Source organism: Oncorhynchus gorbuscha, linkage group LG22 (assembly GCF_021184085.1).
Source record: "Oncorhynchus gorbuscha isolate QuinsamMale2020 ecotype Even-year linkage group LG22, OgorEven_v1.0, whole genome shotgun sequence".
NCBI classification, from domain to species: Eukaryota; Metazoa; Chordata; class Actinopteri; order Salmoniformes; family Salmonidae; genus Oncorhynchus; species Oncorhynchus gorbuscha.
The window spans coordinates 37,048,711-37,073,710 of record NC_060194.1 but is presented as its reverse complement, the minus strand read 5'-3'; the positions used below and the strand labels follow the sequence as shown (position 1 = coordinate 37,073,710).

At 45.9% G+C, this 25,000-nt stretch overlaps 1 protein-coding gene across 1 annotated transcript in view; it reads right to left on the bottom strand.

Annotated features, from left to right (window-relative positions):
- Positions 1 to 25,000, bottom strand: part of LOC124009431 (protein unc-13 homolog A-like) — a 154,496-nt gene that overhangs the window by 23,331 nt on the left and 106,165 nt on the right. The window contains 11 exon segments of the mRNA XM_046321245.1: positions 1,016 to 1,143; positions 2,121 to 2,255; positions 10,906 to 10,995; positions 13,782 to 13,850; positions 14,388 to 14,541; positions 15,785 to 15,948; positions 17,698 to 17,816; positions 18,355 to 18,524; positions 20,231 to 20,372; positions 21,210 to 21,437; positions 23,467 to 23,686. Coding sequence (XP_046177201.1) covers positions 1,016 to 1,143; positions 2,121 to 2,255; positions 10,906 to 10,995; positions 13,782 to 13,850; positions 14,388 to 14,541; positions 15,785 to 15,948; positions 17,698 to 17,816; positions 18,355 to 18,524; positions 20,231 to 20,372; positions 21,210 to 21,437; positions 23,467 to 23,686 — 1,619 coding nt within the window.

The window sequence follows — 25,000 nt, the reverse complement described above, 5'->3', positions numbered from 1 at the left end:
TATAGTATCTACCTCACTTGCTTTGGAAATGTTAACACGTTTCCCATGCCAATAAAGCCCCCTGAATTGAATTGAATTGAGAGAGAGAGAGAGAGAGAGAGAGAGAGAGAGAGAGAGAGAGAGAGGAGAGAGAGAGAGAGAGAGAGTAGAGAGAGAGAGAGAGAGAGAGGGGGGGTAGAGAGAGAGGGGTAGGTAGAGAGAAAGAGAGGGGGAGGTAGAGAGAGAGCGACAGAGGGAGGTAGAGAGGGAGGTAGAGAGAGAGAGGGAGGTAGAGAGAGAGAGAGGGAGGTAGAGAGAGAGAGGGAGGTAGAGAGAGAGAGGGAGGTAGAGAGAGAGGGAGGTAGAGAGAGAGAGAGAGAGAGAGAGAGAGAGAGAGAGAGGTAGAGAGGAGAGAGAGAGAGAGAGAGAGAGAGAGAGAGAGAGAGAGAGAGAGAGAGAGAGAGAGAGAGAGAGAGAGAGAGGGAGGTAGAGAGAGAGAGGGAGGTAGAGAGAGAGAGAGAGAGAGAGAGAGAGGTAGAGAGAGAGAGAGAGAGAGAGAGAGAGAGAGAGAGAGAGAGAGAGAGAGAGAGAGAGAGAGAGAGAGAGAGAGAGAGAGAGAGAGAGGGAGGTAGAGAGAGGAGGGAGGAGATTTTTGTCTTCCTCTAGAGAGGTAGAGAGAGAGAGAGAGAGAGAGAGAGAGAGAGAGAGAGAGAGAGAGAGGGAGTAGAGAGGTAGAGAGAGAGAGAGAGGGAGGTAGAGGTAGAGAGAGAGAGAGAGAGAGAGAGGGAGGTAGAGAGAGAGAGAGAGAGAGAGAGGAGAGAGAGAGAGAGAGAGAGAGGTAGAGAGAGAGAGAGAGAGAGGGAGGTAGAGAGAGAGAGAGAGAGAGAGAGAGGAGAGAGAGAGAGAGAGAGAGAGAGAGAGAGAGAGAGAGAGAGAGAGAGAGAGAGAGGTAGAGAGTAGAGAGAGAGAGAGAGAGAGAGAGAGAGAGAGAGGGAGGTAGAGAGACAGAAACAGAAACAGAAACAGAGAGACTCACTGGTTGAGACAGGGTGTATAGGAGTTTTTGTCTTCCTCTATGATGGAGACGATGAGGGTGATGAGTTTTGACCAGAAGTCCAAGTTCTTGATACTGGGACCCTGCTCTTCTGGAACGTCAGCCTTAGCCTGGAGACACACACACACAAATGATCGATCAGAGGAAGTTCAGACAGACATACACACAGGCAAGCACTCACGTGAACACACATACACAAACACACAAAAACACACACACACAGTCAAATGTATGCGATCATGTTGATGTGGAAAATTTGATCCAAAGATTAGGTAGAGACTAATTTATAATGATAATAGTGAATCTTTAATAGATTCACGCAGCAGATAGATCCCTCTCTGATCTCAGTCAGGGAAGGAGCTCCCAGAGTAAATGGTTCCATGTCTCTTATATAGCGAGGAGATCCCTCTCTGATCTCAATCAGGGAAGGAGCTCCCAGAGTACATGGTTCCATGTCTCTTATATAGCGAGGGAGATCCCTCTCTGATCTCAGTCAGGGAAGGAGCTCCCAGAGTAAATGGTTCCATGTCTCTTATATAGCGAGGGAGATCCCTCTCTGATCTCAGTCAGGGAAGGAGCTCCCAGAGTAAATGGTTCCATGTCTCTTATATAGCGAGCTCCCAGGAGATCTCCTCTCTGATCTCAGTCAGGGAAGGAGCTCCCAGAGTACATGGTTCCATGTCTCTTATATAGCGAGGAGATCCCTCTCTGATCTCAGTCAGGGAAGGAGCTCCCAGAGTAAATGGTTCCATGTCTCTTATATAGCGAGGGAGATCCCTCTCTGATCTCAGTCAGGGAAGGAGCTCCCAGAGTACATGGTTCCATGTCTCTTATATAGCGAGGGAGATAGAGGTAATAATACAATCATATTGTTTACACAACAGTTCTCTATACAAGTAACAGTTACGGAACACATTGGCCTTGTGTTAGGGTGCAGACATACCAGGAGTCTATAACAGGCATAGCATCACAGTCCAACACAGAACAGACCATAACACTTCAGAAGTTACAACAACTCACCCCCATTTCTGCCACAACAACGTGAACACACACACGCACATAAACACACACAAACACACATACTCACAGGGTCTGTCTGGTACTCTCTGCTGTAGAGTTCATGACAGTTGTTGAAGATGTATTCATAGGTGGAGTTGAGACAGGCTTTAACACAGTCCTTCACCACCTGACTGGCCCTGGGGGGGCTCTGCAGCTCCTGGACCTGATCAAACAGGAGGGTCAGAGGTCAGTTAGTTTAGCATTAGAATGACCAGTCAGTTCCAAAACATTGTCACTCTTGATAAATGTTTTTATTTTACCTTTATTTAACTAGGCAAGTCAGTTAAGAACAAATTCTTATTTTCAATGACCGCCTAGGAACTGTGGGTTAACTGCCTGTTCAGGGGCAGAATGACAGATTTGAACTTGCAACCTTCTGGTTACTAGTCCAATGCTCTAACCACTAGGCTACCCTGAGAAGCAAAACAATTATTGGCACCCCTTTTTTCAATACCTTGTGAGGATAACGGCACAAAGCTTTTACAAAATATATTTGATGAGACTGGAAAACACAGTGGGAGGGATCTTAGACCAGTCCTCCATACAGAATATTTCTAGATCCTTGATATCCTTCATCTGCACTTATGGTCTGCCCTCTCCAATTCAAACCACAGGTTTTCAATGGGGTTGAAGTCCAGAGACTGATGGCTACTGCAAAATGTTGTTGATGCCGTTGACCTTAAAGTAACTGACCAGTGAAAATCTCACTTTTAAAAGCACAGAGTCTGTCAACATCCCCACATCAAGTTCTTTGAAAGGCTGGTCATGGCTCACATCAACACCATCATCCCACCATCATCCCAGAAACCCTAGACCCACTCAATTTGCATACCGCTCCACACTACCCTTTCACACCTGGACAAAAGGAACACCTATGTGAGAATGCTTTTCATTGACTACAGCTCAGCGTTCAACACCATAGTGCCCTCAAAGCTCATCACTAAGCTAAGGACACTGGGACTAAACACCTCCCTCTGCAACTGGATCATGGACTTCCTGACGGGCCTCCGCCAGGTGGTGAGGGTAGGTAACAACACATCTGCCACGCTGATCCTCAACACAGGGGCCCTTCAGGGGTGTGTGCTCAGCCCCCTCCTGTACTCCCTGTTCACTCACGACTGCACGGCCAGGCACGACTCCACACCATCATTAAATTTGCAGATGACACAACAGATAATGTCCTGATCACCGACAACAACGAGACAACCTATAGGGAGGAAGTAAGAGACCTGGCCATGTGATGCCATGATAACAACCTCTCCCTCATCGTGATCAAGACAAAGGAGATGATTGTGGACTACAGGAAAAAGAGGACTGAGCACGCCCCCATTCTCATCGATGGGGCTGTAGTGGAGCAGGTTGAGAGCTACAAGTTCCTTTGTGTCCACATCACCAACAAACTAATATGGTCCAAGCACACCAAGACAGTCGTGAAGCGGGCACGACAAAACCTATTCCCCCTCAGGAGACTGAAAAGATTTGGCATGGGTCCTCAGATCCTCAAAAGGTTCTACAGCTGCACCATCGAGAGTATCCTAACTGGTTGCATCACTGCCTGGTGTGGCAACTGCTCGACCTCCGACCGTAAGGCACTACAGAGGCCCAATACATCACTGGGGCCAAGCTTCCTGCCATCCAGGACCTCTTTACCAGGCGGTGTCAGAGGAAGGCCCTAAAAATTGTCAAAGACTCCAGCCACCCTAGTCATAGACTGTTCTCTCTGCTACCACACGGCAAGCGGTACCGGAGCGCCAAGTCTAGGTCCAAGAGGCTTCTAAACAGCTTCTACCCCCAAGCCATAAGACTCCTAAACATCTAGTCAAATGGCCCTCCCTCCCTCAGACTATTTGCATTGCCCTCCCCTCCCCCCCCCTCTCCACACCACTGCCACTCTCTGTTGTCATCTATGCATAGTCACTTTAATAAACTAAACCTACACATACAGTTGAAGTCGGAAGTTTACACTTATGTGGGAGTCATTAAAACTAGTTTTTCAACCACTCCACAAATTTCTTGTTAACAAACTATAGTTTTGGCAAGTCAGTTAGGACATCTACTTTGTGCATGACACAAGTATTTTTTCAAACAATTGTTTACAGACAGATTATTTCATTTATAATTCACTGTATCACAATTCCAGTGGGTCAGAAGTTTACATACACTAAGTTGACTGTGCCTTTAAACAGCTTGGAAAATTCCAGAAAATGATGTCATGACTTCAGAAACTTCTGATAGGCTAATTGACATCATTTGAGTCAATTGGAGGTGTACCTGTGGATGTATTTCAAGGCCTACTCAGTGCCTCTTTGCTTTACATCATGGGAAAATCAAAAGAAATTAGCAAAAAAATTGTAGACATCCACAAGCCTGGTTCATCCTTGGGAGCAATTTCCAAACATCTGAAGGTACCACGTTCATCTGTACAAACAATAGTACGCAAGTATAAACCCCAATGGGACCACGCAGGCATCATACCACTCAGGAAGGAGACGCGTTCTGTCTCCTAGAGATGGACGTACTTTGGTGCCAAAAGTGCAAATCAATCCCAGATCAACAGCAAAGGACCTTGTGAAGATGCTGGTGTCATGTTTGTCATTTATTGTCATGTCTTGTCCCTGTGCTCCCCATGCTATTCGTTTCCCTCTGCTGGTCTTGTTTGGTTCTTTCCCTCCTTCTATCCCTCTCTCTCCCCCTCCCTCTCTCACTCTCTCGCTCTCTCTTCTCTCTGTCGTTCCGTTCCTGCTCCCAGCTGTTCCTATTCCCCTAATCATCATTTAGTCTTCCCACACCTGTTCCCGATCCTTTCCCCCTGATTAGATTCCCTATTTATTCCTTTGTGATCCGTTCCTGTGCCGTCGGTTCCTTGTATTGTATTCACCATGCTGTGATTGCGTTTCGCCCTGTCCTGTCGTGTTTTTTGCCGTGATTGTGTATCACCCTGTCCTGTCGTGTTTTGTGCCTTCATCAGACGCTGCGTGTGAGCAGGTGTCTCAGTCGACTACGGCCTGCGCCTACCCGAAAAGCGACCTGCAGTCTGTGGCCGCTTCTCCAGTTGTTTTCCCCTCTACAATTCTAGAGGATTTCAGTTATTCCGTTTTGAACATTAATAAACTCTGTTTCTGTTAAGTCGCGTTTGGGTCCTCTTTCACCTACTTGACAGAAGGAACCGACCAAGGAATGGACCCAGCGACTTCAGACGCTCGTTACACTGCCGTCGAGATCCAAGGAGCCATGCTCGGCAGACACGAGCAGGAATTGTCCGCTGCTCGCCATGCCGTGGAGAACCTGGCCGCTCAGGTTTCCGACCTCTCTGGACAGTTCCAGAGTCTACGTCTCGTGCCACCTGTTACTTCCTGGCCTGCCGAGCCTCCAGAACCTAGGGTTAATAACCCACCTTGCTACTCCGGGCAGCCCACTGAGTGCCGCTCCTTTCTCACGCAGTGTGAGATTGTGTTCTCTCTCCAACCCAACACATACTCTAGAGAGCTCGGGTTGCTTACGTCATTTCACTCCTTACTGGCCGGGCTCGAGAATGGGGCACAGCTATCTGGGAGGCAAGGGCTGATTGCTCTATCAAATTCCAGAACTTTAAAGAGGAGATGATTCGGGTTTTTGACCGTTCAGTTTTGGTGGGGAGGCTTCTAGGGCCCTGGCTTCCTTATGCCAAGGTGAACGGTCCATAACGGATTATTCCATTGAGTTTCGCACTCTTGCTGCCTCTAGTGAGTGGAACGAGCCGGCGCTGCTCGCTCGTTTTCTGGAGGGACTCCACGCAGTGGTTAAGGATGAGATTCTCTCCCGGGAGGTTCCTTCAGATGTGGACTCTTTGATTGCTCTCGCCATCCGCATAGAACGACGGGTAGATCTTCGTCACCGGGCTCGTGGAAGAGAGCTCGCATCAACGGTGTTTCCCTGCTCCGCATCGCAACCATCTCCCTCCTCTGGCTTTGAGACTGAGCCCATGCAGCTGGGAGGGATTCGCATCTCGAATAAGGAGAGGGAACGGAGGATCACCAACCGCCTGTGCCTCTATTGCGGAGTTGCTGGACATTTTGTTAATTCATGTCCAGTAAGAGGCCAGAGCCCATCAGTAAGCGGAGGGCTACTGGTGAGCGCTACTACTCAGTCCTCTTCATCTAGATCTTGTACTACTATGTCGGTCCATCTACGCTGGACCGGTTCGGGTGCTACATGCAGTGCCTTGATTGACTCTGGGGCTGAGGGTTGTTTCATGGACGAAGCATGGGTTCGGAAACATAACATTCCTTTCAGACCGTTAGACAAGCCTACGCCCATGTTTGCCTTAGATGGTAGTCATCTTCCCAGTATCAAATTTGAGACACTACCTTTAACTCTCACAGTATCTGGTAACCACAGTGAGACTATTTCTTTTTTGATTTTCCGTTCACCGTTTACACCTGTTGTTTTGGGTCATCCCTGGCTAGTATGTCATAATCCTTCTATTAATTGGTCTAGTAATTCTATCCTATCCTGGAACGTTTCTTGTCATGTGAAGTGTTTAATGTCTGCCATCCCTCCCGTTTCTTCTCTCCCTACTTCTCAGGAGGAACCTGGCGATTTGACAGGAGTGCCGGAGGAATATCATGATCTGCGCACGGTCTTCAGTCGGTCCCGAGCCAACTCCCTTCCTCCTCACCGGTCGTATGATTGTAGTATTGATCTCCTTCCAGGGACCACGCCTCCTCGAGGTAGACTATACTCTCTGTCGGCTCCCGAACGTAAGGCTCTCGAGGATTATTTGTCTGTGTCTCTTGACGCCGGTACCATAGTGCCTTCTTCTTCTCCGGCCGGGCGGGGTTCTTTTTGTTAAGAAGAAGGACGGTACTCTGCGCCCCTGCGTGGATTATCGAGGGCTGAATGACATAACGGTTAAGAATCGTTATCCGCTTCCCCTTATGTCATCAGCCTTCGAGATTCTGCAGGGAGCCAGGTGCTTTACTAAGTTGGACCTTCGTAACGCTTACCATCTCGTGCGCATCAGAGAGGGGGACGAGTGGAAACGGCGTTTAACACTCCGTTAGGGCATTTTGAGTACCGGGTTCTGCCGTTCGGTCTCGCCAATGCGCCAGCTGCTTTTCAGGCATTAGTTAATGATGTTCTGAGAGACATGCTGAACATTTTTGTTTTTGTCTATCTTGACGATATCCTGATTTTTTCTCCGTCACTCGAGATTCATGTTCAGCACGTTCGACGTGTTCTACAGCGCCTTTTAGAGAATTGTCTCTACGTAAAGGCTGAGAAGTGCTCTTTTCATGTCTCCTCCGTTACTTTTCTCGGTTCCGTTATTTCCGCTGAAGGCATTCAGATGGATTCCGCTAAGGTCCAAGCTGTCAGTGATTGGCCCGTTCCAAGGTCACGTGTCGAGTTGCAGCGCTTTTTAGGTTTCGCTAATTTCTATCGGCGTTTCATTCGTAATTTCGGTCAAGTTGCTGCCCCTCTCACAGCTCTTACTTCTGTCAAGACGTGTTTTAAGTGGTCCGGTTCCGCCCAGGGAGCTTTTGATCTTCTAAAAGAACGTTTACGTCCGCTCCTATCCTCGTTACTCCTGACGTCACTAGACAATTTATTGTCGAGGTTGGACGCTTCAGAGGTAGGCGTGGGAGCCATTCTATCCCAGCGCTTCCAGTCTGACGATAAGGTTCATCCTTGCGCTTATTTTTCTCATCGCCTGTCGCCATCTGAGCGCAACTATGATGTGGGTAACCGTGAACTGCTCGCCATCCGCTTAGCCCTAGGCGAATGGCGACAGTGGTTGGAGGGGCGACCGTTCCTTTTGTCGTTTGGACAGACCATAAGAACCTTGAGTACATCCGTTCTGCCAAACGACTTAATGCCCGTCAAGCTCGTTGGGCGTTGTTTTTCGCTCGTTTCGAGTTTGTGATTTCTTACCGTCCGGGTAGCAAGAACACCAAGCCTGATGCCTTATCCCGTCTGTTTAGTTCTTCTGTGGCTTCTACTGATCTCGAGGGATTCTTCCTTATGGGCGTGTTGTCGGGTTGACAGTCTGGGAATTGAAAGACAGGTTAAGCAAGCACTCACGCACACTGCGTCGCGCGCGCTTGTCCTAGTAACCTCCTTTTCGTTCCTGTTTCCACTCGTCTGGCTGTTCTTCAGTGGGCTCACTCTGCCAAGTTAGCTGGTCATCCCGGTGTTCGAGGCACTCTTGCGTCTATTCGCCAGCGCTTTTGGTGGCCGACTCAGGAGCGTGACACGCGCCGTTTCGTGGCTGCGTGTTCAGACTGCGCGCAGAAGAAGTCTGGTAATTTTTTTCTGCTTCTGCTCCTGGTCTTGCTGGGTCTCAGTCTGTTCCCTGCCATCGCATCTCTCCTGTTCTTGTCCCTGCCCTTGCTGTGTCTCAGTCTGTCCCTAGTTCTCATTTTTTTTTTAGAGTAGTACCCTAGTTTCCCTTTTTATCGTTTTTCGTTACGGTCCTGAGGAGAGGAGTTGGGTTCTTTCTCGGGACGTGCTGGACCGTTTGATCTATGATTTCCTCCGTTGCTGCCAGTGTTCCTCCTCGAGAGCGCCAGGAGGCGCTCGGTGAGTGGGGGGGTACTGTCATGTTTGTCATTTATTGTCATGTCTTGTCCCTGTGCTCCCCATGCTATTCGTTTCCCTCTGCTGGTCTTGTTTGGTTCTTTCCCTCCTTCTATCCCTCTCTCTCCCCCTCCCTCTCTCACTCTCTCGCTCTCTCTTCTCTCTGTCGTTCCGTTCCTGCTCCCAGCTGTTCCTATTCCCCTAATCATCATTTAGTCTTCCCACACCTGTTCCCGATCCTTTCCCTGATTAGATTCCCTATTTATTCCTTTGTGATCCGTTCCTGTGCCGTCGGTTCCTTGTATTGTATTCACCATGCTGTGATTGCGTTTCGCCCTGTCCTGTCGTGTTTTTTGCCGTGATTGTGTATCACCCTGTCCTGTCGTGTTTTGTGCCTTCATCAGACGCTGCGTGTGAGCAGGTGTCTCAGTCGACTACGGCCTGCGCCTACCCGAAGCGACCTGCAGTCTGTGGCCGCTTCTCCAGTTGTTTTCCCCTCTACAATTCTAGAGGATTTCAGTTATTCCGTTTTGAACATTAATAAACTCTGTTTCTGTTAAGTCGCGTTTGGGTCCTCTTTCACCTGCATGACAGCTGGAGGAAACCGGTACAAAATTATCAATATCCACAGTAAAACGAGTCCTATATCGACATAACCTAAAAGGCCGCTCAGCAAGGAAGAAGCCACTGCTCTAAAACCTCAATAAAAAAGCCAGACTACGGTTTGCAACTGCACATGGGGACAAAGATCGTACTTTTTGAGAAATGTCCTCTGTTCTGATGAAACAAAAATAGAACTGTTTGGCCATAATGACCATTGTTATGTTTTGAGGAAAAAGGAGGAGGCTTGCAAGCCGAAGAACAACATCCCAACCGTGAAGCACGGGTGTGGCAGCATCATGTTATGGTGGTGCTTTGCTGCAGGAGGGACTGGTGCACTTCACAAAATAGATGGCTTCATGAGGAAGGAAGGAAAATTATGTGGATATATTGAAGCAACATCTCAAGACATCAGTCAGGAAGTTAAGCTTGGTCGCAAATGGGTCTTCCAAATGGACAATGACCCCAAGCATACTTCAAAGTTGTGGCAAAATGGCTTAAGGACAACAAAGTCAAGGTATTGGAGTGGCCATCACAAAGCCCTGACCTCAACCCTACAGAAAATTTGTGGGCAGAACTGAAAGTGTGTGCGAGCAAGGAGGCCTACAAAGCTGACTCAGTCACACCAACTCTGTCAGGTGGAATGGGACAAAATTCCCCAACTTATTAATGTGGGAAGCTTGTGGAAGACTACCCAAAATGTTTGACCCAAGTTAAACAATTTAAAGGCAATGCTACCAAATACTAATTGAGTGTATGTAAACTTCTGAACCACTGGGAATGTGATGAAAGAAATAAAAGCTGAAATAAATAATTCTCTCTACTATTATTCTGACATTTTACATTCATAAAGTAAAGTGGTGATCCTAACTGACCTGAGATAGGGAATTTTTACTGGGATTAAATGTCAGGAATTGTGAAAAAACGGAGTTGGAATGTTTTTGGCTAAGGTGTATGTAAACTTCCAACTTCAAGTCTACATACTACCTCAACTAACCGGTGCCCATGTACATTGACTCTGTACCGGCACCACCTTGTATATATTGTTATTTTTAACTGTTGCCCTTTAATTACTTGTTACTTCTATCTCTTATTTTTATCTATATTTTTTTAAACGGCACTGTTAGTTAGGGGCTCGTAAGTAAGTATTTCACTGCAATACACTTTGATTTGATTTGAGTCTGTACTTCTACTTTTGCCAAAGCATATATTGTAGAACCCCCCACCTCAAACGTATAGCTCAAACAGACCATTTAAAAAATGCATGCTATTTCCTCAAAGAGTGATGTCAGGTAACGCTTTATTTGGATAGTCCCAAGTAGATAGTTTGTAGATGTCCAATGACTGTCAACAACATTGCAATGAATTATCCATTAACCTGACACTAACAGTATATGGCTGATACACCTTAACGGCTGATAAATGCTACCTAGCCCTCAAGACCTATCCTGATCCACCGTTGTGCTCTCGTTTTGTTCCACTGAATCCGTGGAGCGAAACAGAACGTGAGCTCGCGAGATCAAGATGGTCGTACGAGGCTACTCAAGAGCTAGATTAGCAATAAGTCCATCTATGAATCCACATATTTCCTGGAAAGAAGCTTGGACTTGATGAAAAAGAGATGAAGAAGGAGATGAATGAGGTATTGTTTTGTTCACCTTCATCCTGAAGAAGGTGATGCTGGTCAGTAGGTCTACAGTGGATTTGAGGTCCTGCAGCCTCTCAGGGCTACTGGCTGGGAAGTTATTCTACAAACACAGAAACAACATTACAAAGACAGAAACACCATTACAAAGACACAGAAACACCATTACAAAGACACATAAACACCATTACAAAGACACAGAAACACCATTACAAAGAAACAGAAACACCATTACAAAGACACAGAAACACCATTACAAAGACACAGAAACAACATTACAGACACAGAAACACCATTACAAAGACAGAAACACCATTACAAAGAAACAGAAACACCATTACAGACACAGAAACACCATTACAGACACAGAAAGACCATTACAAAGACACAGAAACACCATTACAAAGACAGAAACACCATTACAAAGACACAGAAACACCATTACAAAGACACAGAAACACCATTACAAAGACACAGAAACACCATTACAAAGACACAGAAACAACATTACAGACACAGAAACACCATTACAAAGACAGAAACACCATTACAAAGACAGAAACACCATTACAAAGAAACAGAAACACCATTACAGACACAGAAACACCATTACAGACACAGAAACACCATTACAAAGACACAGAAACACCATTACAAAGAAACAGAAACACCATTACAAAGACACAGAAACACCATTACAAAGACACAGAAACACCATTACAAAGACACAGAAACACCATTACAGACACAGAAACACCATTACAGACACAGAAACACCATTACAAAGAAACAGAAACACCATTACAGACACAGAAACAACATTACAGACACAGAAACACCATTACAAAGACAGAAACACCATTACAGATACAGAAACACCATTACAGACACAGAAACACCATTAGAAAGACAAAAACAAAGAAACACTGTTTGGAACAGAGATATGTTTTTGAAAGATAGGTTCAGATATCACAAGACTGGTCAAATAAACATGGCTTGTTGAAGGTCTATGTAACTTAGAATGCCATTTTTATATCGTGAGTATACTTTTGTATTAGTCTATTTATCTCCTCTTTCATGCCTTTCAACTTCTGGTTAAATATAATCATGTAAACTGCAAGAAAATGCTACTTATACAATGGCCTATATACCGTGTCATGCAGAGGGAATTAGAAGAATAACACAAGTACCCAAAACACATGATATTTACAAACAAAGATGTTACAACAATGACTTCCATTTATAAAACAGATTATAACACAATGACTTCCATTTATAAAACAGATTATAACACAATGACTTCCATTTATAAAACAGATTATAACACAATGACTTCCATTTATAAAACAGATTATAACACAATGACTTCCATTTATAAAACAGATTATAACACAATGACTTCCATTTATAAAACAGATTATAACACAATGACTTCCATTTATAAAACATATTATAACACAATGACTTCCATTTATAAAACAGATTATAACACAATGACTTCCATTTATAAAACAGATTATAACACAATGACTTCCATTTATAAAACAGATTATAACACAATGACTTCCATTTATAAAACAGATTATAACACAATGACTTCCATTTATAAAACAGATTATAACACAATGACTTCCATTTATAAAACAGATTATAACACAATGACTTCCATTTATAAAACAGATTATAACACAATGACTTCCATTTATAAAACAGATTATAACACAATGACTTCCATTTATAAAACAGATTATAACACAATGACTTCCATTTATAAAACAGATTATAACACAATGACTTCCATTTATAAAACAGATTATAACACAATGACTTCCATTTATAAAACAGATTATAACACAATGACTTCCATTTATAAAACAGATTAGAACACAATGACTTCCATTTATAAAACAGATTATAACACAATGACTTCCATTTATAAAACAGATTATAACACAATGACTTCCATTTATAAAACAGATTATAACACAATGACTTCCATTTATAAAACAGATTATAACACAATGACTTCCATTTATAAAACAGATTATAACACAATGACTTCCATTTATAAAACAGATTATAACACAATGACTTCCATTTATAAAACAGATTATAACACAATGACTTCCATTTATAAAACAGATTATAACACAATGACTTCCATTTATAAAACAGATTATAACACAATGACTTCCATTTATAAAACAGATTATAACACAATGACTTCCATTTATAAAACAGATTATAACACAATGACTACCATTTATAAAACAGATTATAACACAATGACTTCCATTTATAAAACAGATTATAACACAATGACTTCCATTTATAAAACAGATTATAACACAATGACTACCATTTATACAACAGATTATAACACAATGACTTCCATTTATAAAACAGATTATAACACAATGACTTCCATTTATAAAACAGATTATAACACAATGACTACCATTTATAAAACAGATTATAACACAGTGACTTCCATTTATAAAACAGATTATAACACAATGACTTCCATTTATAAAACAGATTATAACACAATGACTACCATTTATAAAACAGATTATAACACAGTGACTTCCATTTATAAAACAGATTATAACACAATGACTTCCATTTATAAAACAGATTATAACACAATGACTACCATTTATAAAACAGATTATAACACAATGACTTCCATTTATAAAACAGATTATAACACAATGACTACCATTTATAAAACAGATTATAACACAGTGACTACCATTTATAAAACAGATTATAACACAGTGTTTGACACAAACACTTTTAAAAGACTCTCAATATCCTTAACATATATATATATATATAAAATGAGAAATCGTAAACGGTAAAGAAAATAGTCAAAGTTGACATTACCCGGTACATAGATAGGTCAATCCTCAGGGAGTTGTGGAGCTGATCTAGGAGTTTCACAAACCTGTCCTTCTACCCACACGCACACGGGACACGCACACGGGACACGCACACGGGACAGGCACACAGGACACACACACACGGGACACACACACGGGACACATACACACGGGACACATACACACGGGACACACACACACGACACACACACACACGGGACACACCCACACGGGACAAGATAAAACAGGGTTAAAAATTGAAACATACACGTGTTTAACAGGTGTTATTTCCAGTCTAGCTAAATGCTTTATTTGTATTTGTTAAGAAATGGTATGTCAACGCAGGACAGGATCTAGCACGGGGAGTCTGATTGGGCAGTTGGGGATGTACATTTGGCCACTGTTTGAAAATAGGGTCAGAGACTGTATTAGGGCAGAGGGCCCTCAGGACAATGTTCCAGTTCCGAACTTCAATTATCTACACAGTTCAACATGTCATCTCCAGGATGGTCTTTCTAATTGGTCCATATACTGTAGATAGAAAAGTCAAATAATACCTTCAATTAAAAGCTCAATTTAAAACACGAGGGGAATAAGCCAATTAACTCACTCCAAAGTTGGATGCGGCGAAGCGGTCTGATGCCGAGACGTTATTGGTGGACTGGGTGGTGTGGGCGTAGTAAGCATTGATGTTGGCCAGCAGGGTACTCATCACCGCGGGCACGCCCGGGCACATGTACTTAGACGACAGGCAGGCAAAGTGGCTGTGGACACAGACACAAAAAAAACTATAATTACAGTATATTCATATTAACTAGGACTAATAGGTATGAACTAATGCTGACTGGCGTTTATGTTTGTTCATCAGCTACTGTTTTGTAAGTTTTCATTGTAATTTGTCTGTCCAGTGTAGTTTGTAAAGAGAAAGTGGGATACCTAGTCAGTTGTACAACTGAATGCCTTAAACTGATATGTGTCTTCTGCATTTAACCCAACTCCTCTGAATCAGAGAGGTGCAGGGAGCTGCCTTAATCCACATCCATGTTTTCAGCGCCCAGGGAACAGTGGGTTAACTGTCTTGTTCAGAGTCACAGATTTCTACCTTGTCAGCTCAGGGATTCAATCCAGCAACCTTTCAGTTACTGGCCCAATGCTCAAACCACCAGAATACCTGCCTACATATACAATGGGTGGATCTAATCCTGAATGCTGATTGGTTAAAAGCGCATTCCAAATTACCACCGACTAAATATATGACGTTAAAATGCCTATTTACTCTGTTCCATCTGACTGGACAATCCATTGTCTCATCAGCCCAGCCAGGCAATCGTCTCGGGCCTAACAACCCCTGTGCCAATATATCCTCCAAACACCGGCTTCTCGGCCATTATCACTTAAGTATACACTGAATATACAAAATATTAAGCTCTTTCCATGACATAGACTACCCAGGTGAATCCAGGTTAAAGTTATGATCACATATTGATGTCACTTGTTAAATCTACTTCAAGGGATGTGGACAGGTTAAAGAATGATTTTTAAGCCTTGAGACCTGGATTGTGTGAGCCAAAGTGCCTTTGAACGGGGTCTGGTAGTAGGGCCAGGTCCACCGGTTTGTGTCAAGAACTGCAAGCTGCTGGGTTTTTCACCCTCAACAGTTTCCCGTGTGTATCAAGGATGGTCCACCAACCAAAGGACATCCAGCACACTTGACAGAACTGTGGGAAGCACTTTGGACACCTTGTAAAGTCCATGTCCCGACGAATTGAGGCTGTTCTGAGGGCAAGAGGGGATGCAAATCAATATTAGGAAGGTGTTCCTAATGTTTGGTACACTCAGTGTAGTCTCAAGTGTATCACATTCTGCATGGTGCTACATGTTATCATGAGTGGAAACACTGGGTAAATAATACTGGTTCAAGTCAGAGATACACATCAATAGATACATCTCTGGTTGAAGCCTATGACCAAACTCTCTGTAGGCGTTCTGTATGGTGATGGTACTGACGTCATAGCCTGGTAGATGGACTCCACTCCGTAACGCATGGCGAACTCATCCACGATCTCCTGGGGAGTCTCCTCGAAGTACACCTTCCACGCGTCGTCTCCTTTAGCATCAGGGATCTTCACCACACCACTGTTCTGCACCTCTGTAGTGTACTGGAACAGGTGCTACACACACAGAGGTTAAAGTTAAAAGGTGTGTAGGGTTGCAAATGGATGAAATATTACAGGACATTTTGGAAGTTTACCAGTAAACTACCAGAATTTTGGTATCTTTCAAGTTTTTATTTTTTGTTTTATAAGATTACATCTAGTGGCCTTTTGCCGTAGGTCGGATTATCACAGGTGTCTGTAATTATCTCTGGCCCTAAAAATATATAAAATAATCATATAAGATGATTTTAAAATTTTAAAAATGATGACAAAGTTATAAAACATTATCCTAAATATAAACCATCAGCTGAGTGAATACCATTGGTGTTTAATATGAGGGTTTCAGCTTAGTGAATACCATTGGTGTTTAATATGAGGGGTGAATACCATTGGTGTTTAATAGGAGGGTTTCAGCTTAGTGAATACCATTGGTGTTTAATAGGAGGGTTTCAGCTTAGTGAATACCATTGGTGTTTAATAGGAGGGTTTCAGCTTAGTGAATACCATTGGTGTTTAATATGAGGGTTTCAGCTTAGTGAATACCATTGGTGTTTAATAGGAGGGTTTCAGCTTAGTGAATACCATTGGTGTTTAATAGGAGGGTTTCAGCTTAGTGAATACCATTGGTGTTTAATAGGAGGGTTTCAGCTTAATGAATACCATTGGTGTTTAATAGGAGGGTTTCAGCTTAGTGAATACCATTGGTGTTTAATAGGAGGGTTTCAGCTTAGTGAATACCATTGGTGTTTAATATGAGGGTTTCAGCTTAGTGAATACCATTGGTGTTTAATATGAGGGTTTCAGCTTAGTGAATACCATTGGTGTTTAATATGAGGGTTTCAGCTTAGTGAATACCATTGGTGTTTAATATGAGGGTTTCAGCTTAGTGAATACCATTGGTGTTTAATATGAGGGTTTCAGCTTAGTGAATACAGTTGGTGTTTAAAGTAACTGTCCAGTGTTTCCAGATTTCTATGAAACATGACCTGTAATAAATTACAATAGTGAAATAGTTTTGGTAATTAAGTATGTTAAAAAGCAGCTTTTTGAATGTTGTGGCGCACCCCAAACACAGAATGGTGACCCCAAACACAGAATGGTGACCCCAACCACAGAATGACCCCAACCACAGAATGTTGTGGCGCACCCCAACCACAGAATGGTGACCCCAACCACAGAATGTTGTGGCGCACCCCAACCACAGAATGGTGACCCCAACCACAGAATGTTGTGGCGCACCCCAACCACAGAATGTTGTGGCGCACCCCAACCACAGAATGGTGACCCCAACCACAGAATGTTGTGGCGCACCCCAACCACAGAATGGTGACCCCAACCACAGAATGTTGTGGCGCACCCCAACCACAGAATGTTGTGGCACACACCAACCACAGAATGTTGTGGATGTACACCAACCACAGAATGTTGTGGATGTACACCCACCACAGAATGTGTGTGTGTGTGTATGTGTATGTGTATGTGTGTGTGTGTGTATGTGTGTGTGTGTGTGTGTGTGTGTGTGTGTGTGTGTGAAAGTGTGTGAATGTGTGTGAATGTGTGTGTGTGTGTGTGTGTGTGTGTGTGTGTGTGTGGTCTGGTGTGTTACCTCAAGACATGTGGAATGGTGGGAGAAGTCTCCTCTCCTTTGATCTCTACACTGATGTGCATCCGGTGTCCAGACACAGCTGTGTCTGTTCTCTTGTCTGTCACAGAATTACAACACACTCACATCAACATGTCTGTTCTCTTGTCTGTCAGTCTTACCTCACATCAACATGTCTGTGTACTGGTCTGTCAGGGAGCCACAGTCTCCTCTCCTTTGATCTCTACACTGATGTGCATCCGGATGGCTCCAGACACAGCTGACTTGTCTGTTCTCTTGTCTGTCACAGAATTACAACACACTCACATCAACATGTCTGTTCTCTTGTCTGTCAGAATAACTACAACACACTCACATCAACATGTCTGTTCTCTTGTCTGTCAGAATAACTACAACACACTCACATCAACATGTCTGTTCTCTTGTCTGTCAGAATAACTACAACACACTCACATCAACATGTCTGTTCTCTTGTCTGTCAGAATAACTACAAAACACTGACATCAACATGTCTGTTCTCTTGTCTGTCAGAATAACTACAAGACACTCACATCAACATGTATGTTCTCTTGTCTGTCAGAATAACTACAACACACTGACATCAACATGTCTGTTCTCTTGTCTGTCAGAATAACTACAAGACACTCACATCAACATGTCTGTTCTCTTGTCTGTCAGAATAACTACAACACACTCACATCAACATGTCTGTTCTCTTGTCTGTCACAGAATTACAACAGACTCACTTGTCTTCCTTCCTGTTCAACTCCTTTCCCACAACTCCCTCACTTCCTGACTCCCCCCTTCTCATCACTCACCCAGGTTGTACCAGACGTCCATCTCTCCGCTGAGAGTGCGGACCTCGATGATGGTCTGACCCAGGAAGTCATCTGACTCCCGTTTGAACTTCTGCTTCACCCTGGACTTGATGTCATCGTCCTCATCCCACACGCGTACCTTAATGCGGTCCGACGAGTTGTGGCATTCACTATGAGATGAAGAAATGATGTCAGATGTAACCGGGCCCTAAACATTGTCAAAGACTGCAGCCACCCATGTCATAGACTGTTCCCTCTGCTACCATATGGCAAGAGGTACCGATGCACCAAGTCTGGAACCAGCAGGACCCTGAACAGCCATAAGGCTGCTAAATGGTTAGTGAAATAGTTAACCAAATAGCTTCCTGGACCGTCTGCATCGAACCCTTTTGTACCAACTCTTTTGACTCATCACATACGCTGCTGCTACTGCTTATTATCTATCCTGCCGCCTGGTCACTATAACCCTCCATATATGCACACATCTACCTCAATGACCTCGTACCTCTGCACATGGACTCGGTACGGGTACCCCTTGTATATAGTCGAGTTATCGTTAATCATTGTCTATTTATTCATAGTGTTATTATGTTTGAATTATTTATGTTTCTCTCTGTGTTGTTGGGAAGGGCACATAAGTAGGAATTTCACTGTTAGTCTACACCGGTTTTTATGAAGCACGTGACAAATACAATTTGATTGAATGATTTGAACCACACATCCCCACCCACGCACCCACCCACCCACCCACCCACGCACGCAGACAGACAGAACCACACATCCCCACCCACACATCCCCACCCACGCACCCACCCACCCACGCACGCACGCACGCAGACAGACAGAACCACACATCCCCACGCACCCACGCACGCAGACAGACAGAACCACACATCCCCACCCACGCACGCACGCAGACAGACAGAACCACACATCCCCACCCACGCACCCACGCACACAGACAGACAGACAGAGACACACATCCCCACCCACGCAGACAGACAGAAACACACATCCCCACCCACGCACCCACGCACGCAGACCGACAGAACCACACATCCCCACCCACGCACCCACGCACGCAGACCGACAGAACCACACATCCCCACCCACGCATGCAGACGGACAGAACCACACATCCCCACCCACGCACGCAGACGGACAGAACCACACATCCCCACCCACGCACGCATGCACCCACGCAAGCACCCACGCACGCAGACGGACAGAAACACACATCCCCACCCACGCACGCACCCACGCACGCAGACAGACAGAGACACACATCCCCACCTACGCAGACAGACAGAAACACACATCCCCACCCACGCACCCACCCACGCAGACGGACAGAACCACACATCCCCACCCACGCACGCAGACGGACAGAACCACACATCCCCACCCACGCACGCAGACGGACAGAAACACACATCCCCACCCACGCAGACGGACAGAACCACACATCCCCACCCACGCACGCAGACGGACAGAACCACACATCCCCACCCCACGCAGACGGACAGAAACACACATGGACAGAACCACACATCCCCACGCACGCAGACGGACAGAAACACACATCCCCACCCACGCACGCACCCACGCACGCAGACGGACAGAAACACACATCCCCCCCACCCACGCACGCACCCACGCACGCAGACGGACAGAAACACACATCCCCACCCACCCACGCACGCACCCACGCACGCAGACGGACAGAAACACACATCCCCACCCACGCACGCACGCAGACGGACAGAAACACACATCCCCACCCACGCACGCACGCACCCACGCACGCACCCACGCACCCACGCACCCACGCACCCACGCACGCAGACGGACAGAAACACACACTCGCTATGCTCACAAGTGGAAGTTCTCCTCCCAGACAGGGTTGAGGTTGCCGTAGATGGTCTTGGTCCTCTTCTTGGTCTTGCCCACCTGAACTGTGACGTAGGGGTCACTGGAACCAGTCTTGTCCTTGGCCTGGAGACCCTGAGCACACTGCACTGAGAGAGGCACACAGTCACACCATTAGACCTTGGGCATACGTCACACATAGAGTATTAACTAAATGATTGTTTCAGCCTCCGCACTTGAATACACATAAAATCACTTCGTATAAGAGCATCTGCTAAAGTACTCAAATACAAACATGTAAAATATCATTTCTACTCCGGTTGGCAAAGGTGAGTCTACTGATGTGAAGTTCCTACTGCCAGACAGTAACTAACATCCCCTCCAATTTGAACCTTTATCCAAACCCCTACTAAACCTAATCTCAATCTTAATCCTGTCAGGATTTGGCCAGGATTGTTCAGGTTTTGGTCACTAGATGCCCCCATTGTGCTTTTTGACCCTTTTGTTTTTCCCTTGTTCTAGTTATCAGTTGCACCTGTGCCTCATTTCCCTTGAATGTATTTAAACCCTTCGAGTTCCTCCGTTCTTTGCTCTGTGTTTGTATGTTAGCACCCAGCCATGCTGTGAACGCTTGTTTCGCTAGTTGGATTTTCTTGAGGTACTCTGGTTTTGTTCTTGTTTATTTCTGATTATTCTTTTGAGGTTTGTTTTTTCCCTGCTGTTCTTACCACTTTGTGGATTTTCCTTGTGTCTTGGAGGATATACATTTTTTCTCTTGGAATTACTTTTGACGTTGTGGATTTATATTTTTGCCTGAAGATCTTTTTTCTTTATTAAATCACCGTCTCTAGTACTGCTGTGTCTGCCTCATCTTCTGGGTTCTGCCGACTATTAGTGGTTCAGTTTACTAAGTGACTGTTTCTCACACCGGAGACCCGAGTTCGTAACCGGGTCCTGACAAATCCCAATCCTAGTCCTATTTTTACCAGTCATGCTGATCATGGCCGACCACTTGGACGTCCCATCGAGCACGCTCTGTTTAATCTGCTTCATCTGCGTGGCGTGCGTCGCCTTGACGACGGTAAACACTTCCTGGATGAGCTCGAAGATTTCCGGTTTGTTCCTCTCTCTGATCTTCATTCTGTCCTTTAGCACCATGATGATGTTCTGGGTTCTGTCCTCTGCCCCGTGCTTAGAACTCTTCTCCGCTGCCCCTGGAAATGAGAGCGGTGGGTGAAGAGGGAGTGAGGAGAGGAAGAAAGGAGTGTACTCAGAGAGAGAGAGGGAGAGAGAGGAGGAGAGAGGGGGAGAGAGAGGAGGAGAGAGAGAGGGAGGGAGAGAGAGAGAGGGAGAGAGAGAGCAAGAGAGAGGGTATACAGTAAATAAAGAATAGGAGAGAGAGGGAGGGAAGAGGCAGTGAGGGTCAATTGGGTAAACCTTCAAATGAAAGGCTCCTAAGGAATACTTGGGAATGGGTGATAGGAGATACAGACTGTAAATCAGTGGAGGGTTAGGCTAAAAGCCCATCTTGGGGAATGTGAATTAGAGGAAGTAAACGGATGAAGAGAAGTCCAGGAGTGAGAGAGGAGAGACGCACATTACTCAGGGGGATGACAGAACATTACGCAGGGGGATGACAGCACATTACTCAGGGGGATGACAGCACATTACTCAGGGGGATGACAGCACATTACTCAGGGGGATGACAGCACATTACGCAGGGGGATGACAGCACATGACTCAGTGGGATGACAGCACATTACCCAGGGGGATGACAGCACACTACTCAGGGGGATGACAGAACATTACTCAGGGGGATGACAGCACATTACTCAGGGGGATGACAGCACATTACGCAGGGGGATGACAGCACATTACGCAGGGGGATGACAGCACATTACTCAGGGGATGACAGCACATTACGCAGGGGGATGACAGCACATTATGCAGGGGGATGACAGCACATTACTCAGGGGATGACAGCACATTACTCAGGGGGATGACAGCACATTACTCAGGGGGATGACAGCACATTACCCAGGGGATTACAGCACATTACTCAGGGGGTGACAGCACATTACCCAGGGGATGACAGCACACTACCCAGGGGGATGACAGCACATTACTCAGGGGATGACAGCACATTACATAGGGGGATGACAGCACATTATTCAGGGGGATGACAGCACATTACTCAGGGGGATGACAGCATATTACTCAGGGGGATGACAGCATATTACTCAGGGGGATGACAGCACACTACTCAGGGGGATGACAGCACACTACTCAGGGGATGACAGCACATTACTCAGGGGGATGACAGCACATTACATAGGGGGATGACAGCACATTACTCAGGGGGATGACAGCACATTACTCAGGGGGATGACAGCATATTACTCAGGGGGATGACAGCACATTACTCAGGGGGATGACAGCACATTACTCAGGGGGATGACAGCACATTACCCAGGGGGATGACAGCACATTACTCAGGGGGGTGACAGCACATTACTCAGGGGGTGACAGCACATTACCCAGGGGATGACAGCACATTACTCAGGGGGATGACAGCACATTACTCAGGGGGATGACAGCACACTACTCAGGGGGATGACAGCACATTACTCAGGGGGGTGACAGCACATTACGTAGGGGGATGACAGCACATTACTCAGGGGGATGACAGCACATTACTCAGGGGGATGACAGCACATTACTCAGGAGATACATTGGAAAGGAAGAGGGTGAAGAACGAGAGGGAGGAGAGTAATGGGATGTCAATCGAAAAAGGTCAGAGTGTTAGAGGTGTGCACGTGTTTGTGTATATATGTGTGTGTGTGTGTGTGTATGTATAGAGTGTTAGACGTGTGCATGTGTATATATATATATATATGTGTGTGTGTGTGTGTGTTAGGGCCGGGACAACACCAGTATGACGATACTCATTAGTAACGTGGCCAGGTAACAAAGCAGGAAGTGAATTTAACTTGTTTAGGAAAACAGCCTTAATGTTGAAACAAACATCATTATGATGTCATCCAGAGTCACATGTCTTTATTTTCCTAGCTAGAGCACACAATATTTACATACAGCAGCTTTTTAAAGGACCTGCTTCGTGTTTTCATTTTTGCCATGGTAATAAAAATATTGCGACACTGACAATCGTCACAGTCCTAGTGTGTGTGTGTGTGTGTGTGAGAGAGAGTGTTAGTCTGCGTGTGTGTTGCGTGTGTTCCTTACTCTGCAGGCAGTCGGCATTTAGCAGGTCCTGACACTTGTCGTGACATTTGACCCCACACTCGGAGCACCTCATGCCCTGGCGGGCGATGCCCCACAGCAGCCCCTCGCACTCATAGCAGTAGGTGGGAGTGGTGGCCGTCCACACCTCAAAGTTATGGGGCGTGGTGCAGGAGATGGGGTAGATCAGAGCCTGTAGGGTCTTCTTATAAACGTGACTTTTCTACAGAATGAGAGGAGGGGGAGGAAGGAGAGAGGGAGAGAGGGAGAGAGGGAGCGTGAGAGAGGCAGAGGGAGGAAGGAGAGAGGGAGAGAGAGAGAGATAGACAGACAGAGAGGGAGAGAGGGAGCGTGAGAGAGGCAGAGGGAGGAAGGAGAGAGGGAGAGAGGGAGAGAGGGAGCGTGAGAGAGGCAGAGGGAGGAAGGAGAGAGGGAGAGAGAGAGAGATAGACAGACAGAGAGGGAGAGAGGGAGAGAGGGAGCGTGAGAGAGGCAGAGGGAGGAAGGAGAGAGGGAGAGAGAGAGAGATAGACAGACAGAGAGGGAGAGAGGGAGAGAGGGAGCGTGAGAGAGGCAGAGGGAGGAAGGAGAGAGGGAGAGAGAGAGAGATAGACAGACAGAGAGGGAGAGAGGGAGCGTGAGAGAGGCAGAGGGAGGAAGGAGAGAGGGAGAGAGGGAGAGAGGGAGCGTGAGAGAGGCAGAGGGAGGAAGGAGAGAGGGAGAGAGGGAGAGAGGGAGCGTGAGAGAGGCAGAGGGAGGAAGGAGAGAGGGAGAGAGGGAGAGAGGGAGCATGAGAGAGGCAGAGGGAGGAAGGAGAGAGGGGAGAGAGAGAGAGATAGACAGACAGAGAGGGAGAGAGGGAGAGAGGGAGCGTGAGAGAGGCAGAGGGAGGAAGGAGAGAGGAGAGAGAGAGAGATAGACAGACAGAGAGGGAGAGAGAGGGGAGAGAGGGAGCGTGAGAGAGGCAGAGGGAGGAAGGAGAGAGGGAGAGAGAGAGAGATAGACAGAGAGGGAGAGAGGGAGAGAGGGAGCGTGAGAGAGGCAGAGGGAGGAAGGAGAGAGGGAGAGAGAGAGAGATAGACAGACAGAGAGGGAGAGAGGGAGCGTGAGAGAGGCAGAGGGAGGAAGGAGAGAGGGAGAGAGAGAGAGATAGACAGACAGAGAGGGAGAGAGGGAGAGAGGGAGAGTGAGAGAGGCAGAGGGAGGAAGGAGAGAGGGAGAGAGAGAGAGATAGACAGACAGAGAGGGAGAGAGGGAGAGAGGGAGCGTGAGAGAGGCAGAGGGAGGAAGGAGAGAGGGAGAGAGAGAGAGATAGACAGACAGAGAGGGAGAGAGGGAGAGAGGGAGAGTGAGAGAGGCAGAGGGAGGAAGGAGAGAGGGAGAGAGAGAGAGATAGACAGACAGAGAGGGAGAGAGGGAGAGAGGGAGAGTGAGAGAGGCAGAGGGAGGAAGGAGAGAGGGAGAGAGAGAGAGATAGACAGACAGAGAGGGAGAGAGGGAGAGAGGGAGCGTGAGAGAGGCAGAGAGAGAGAGATAG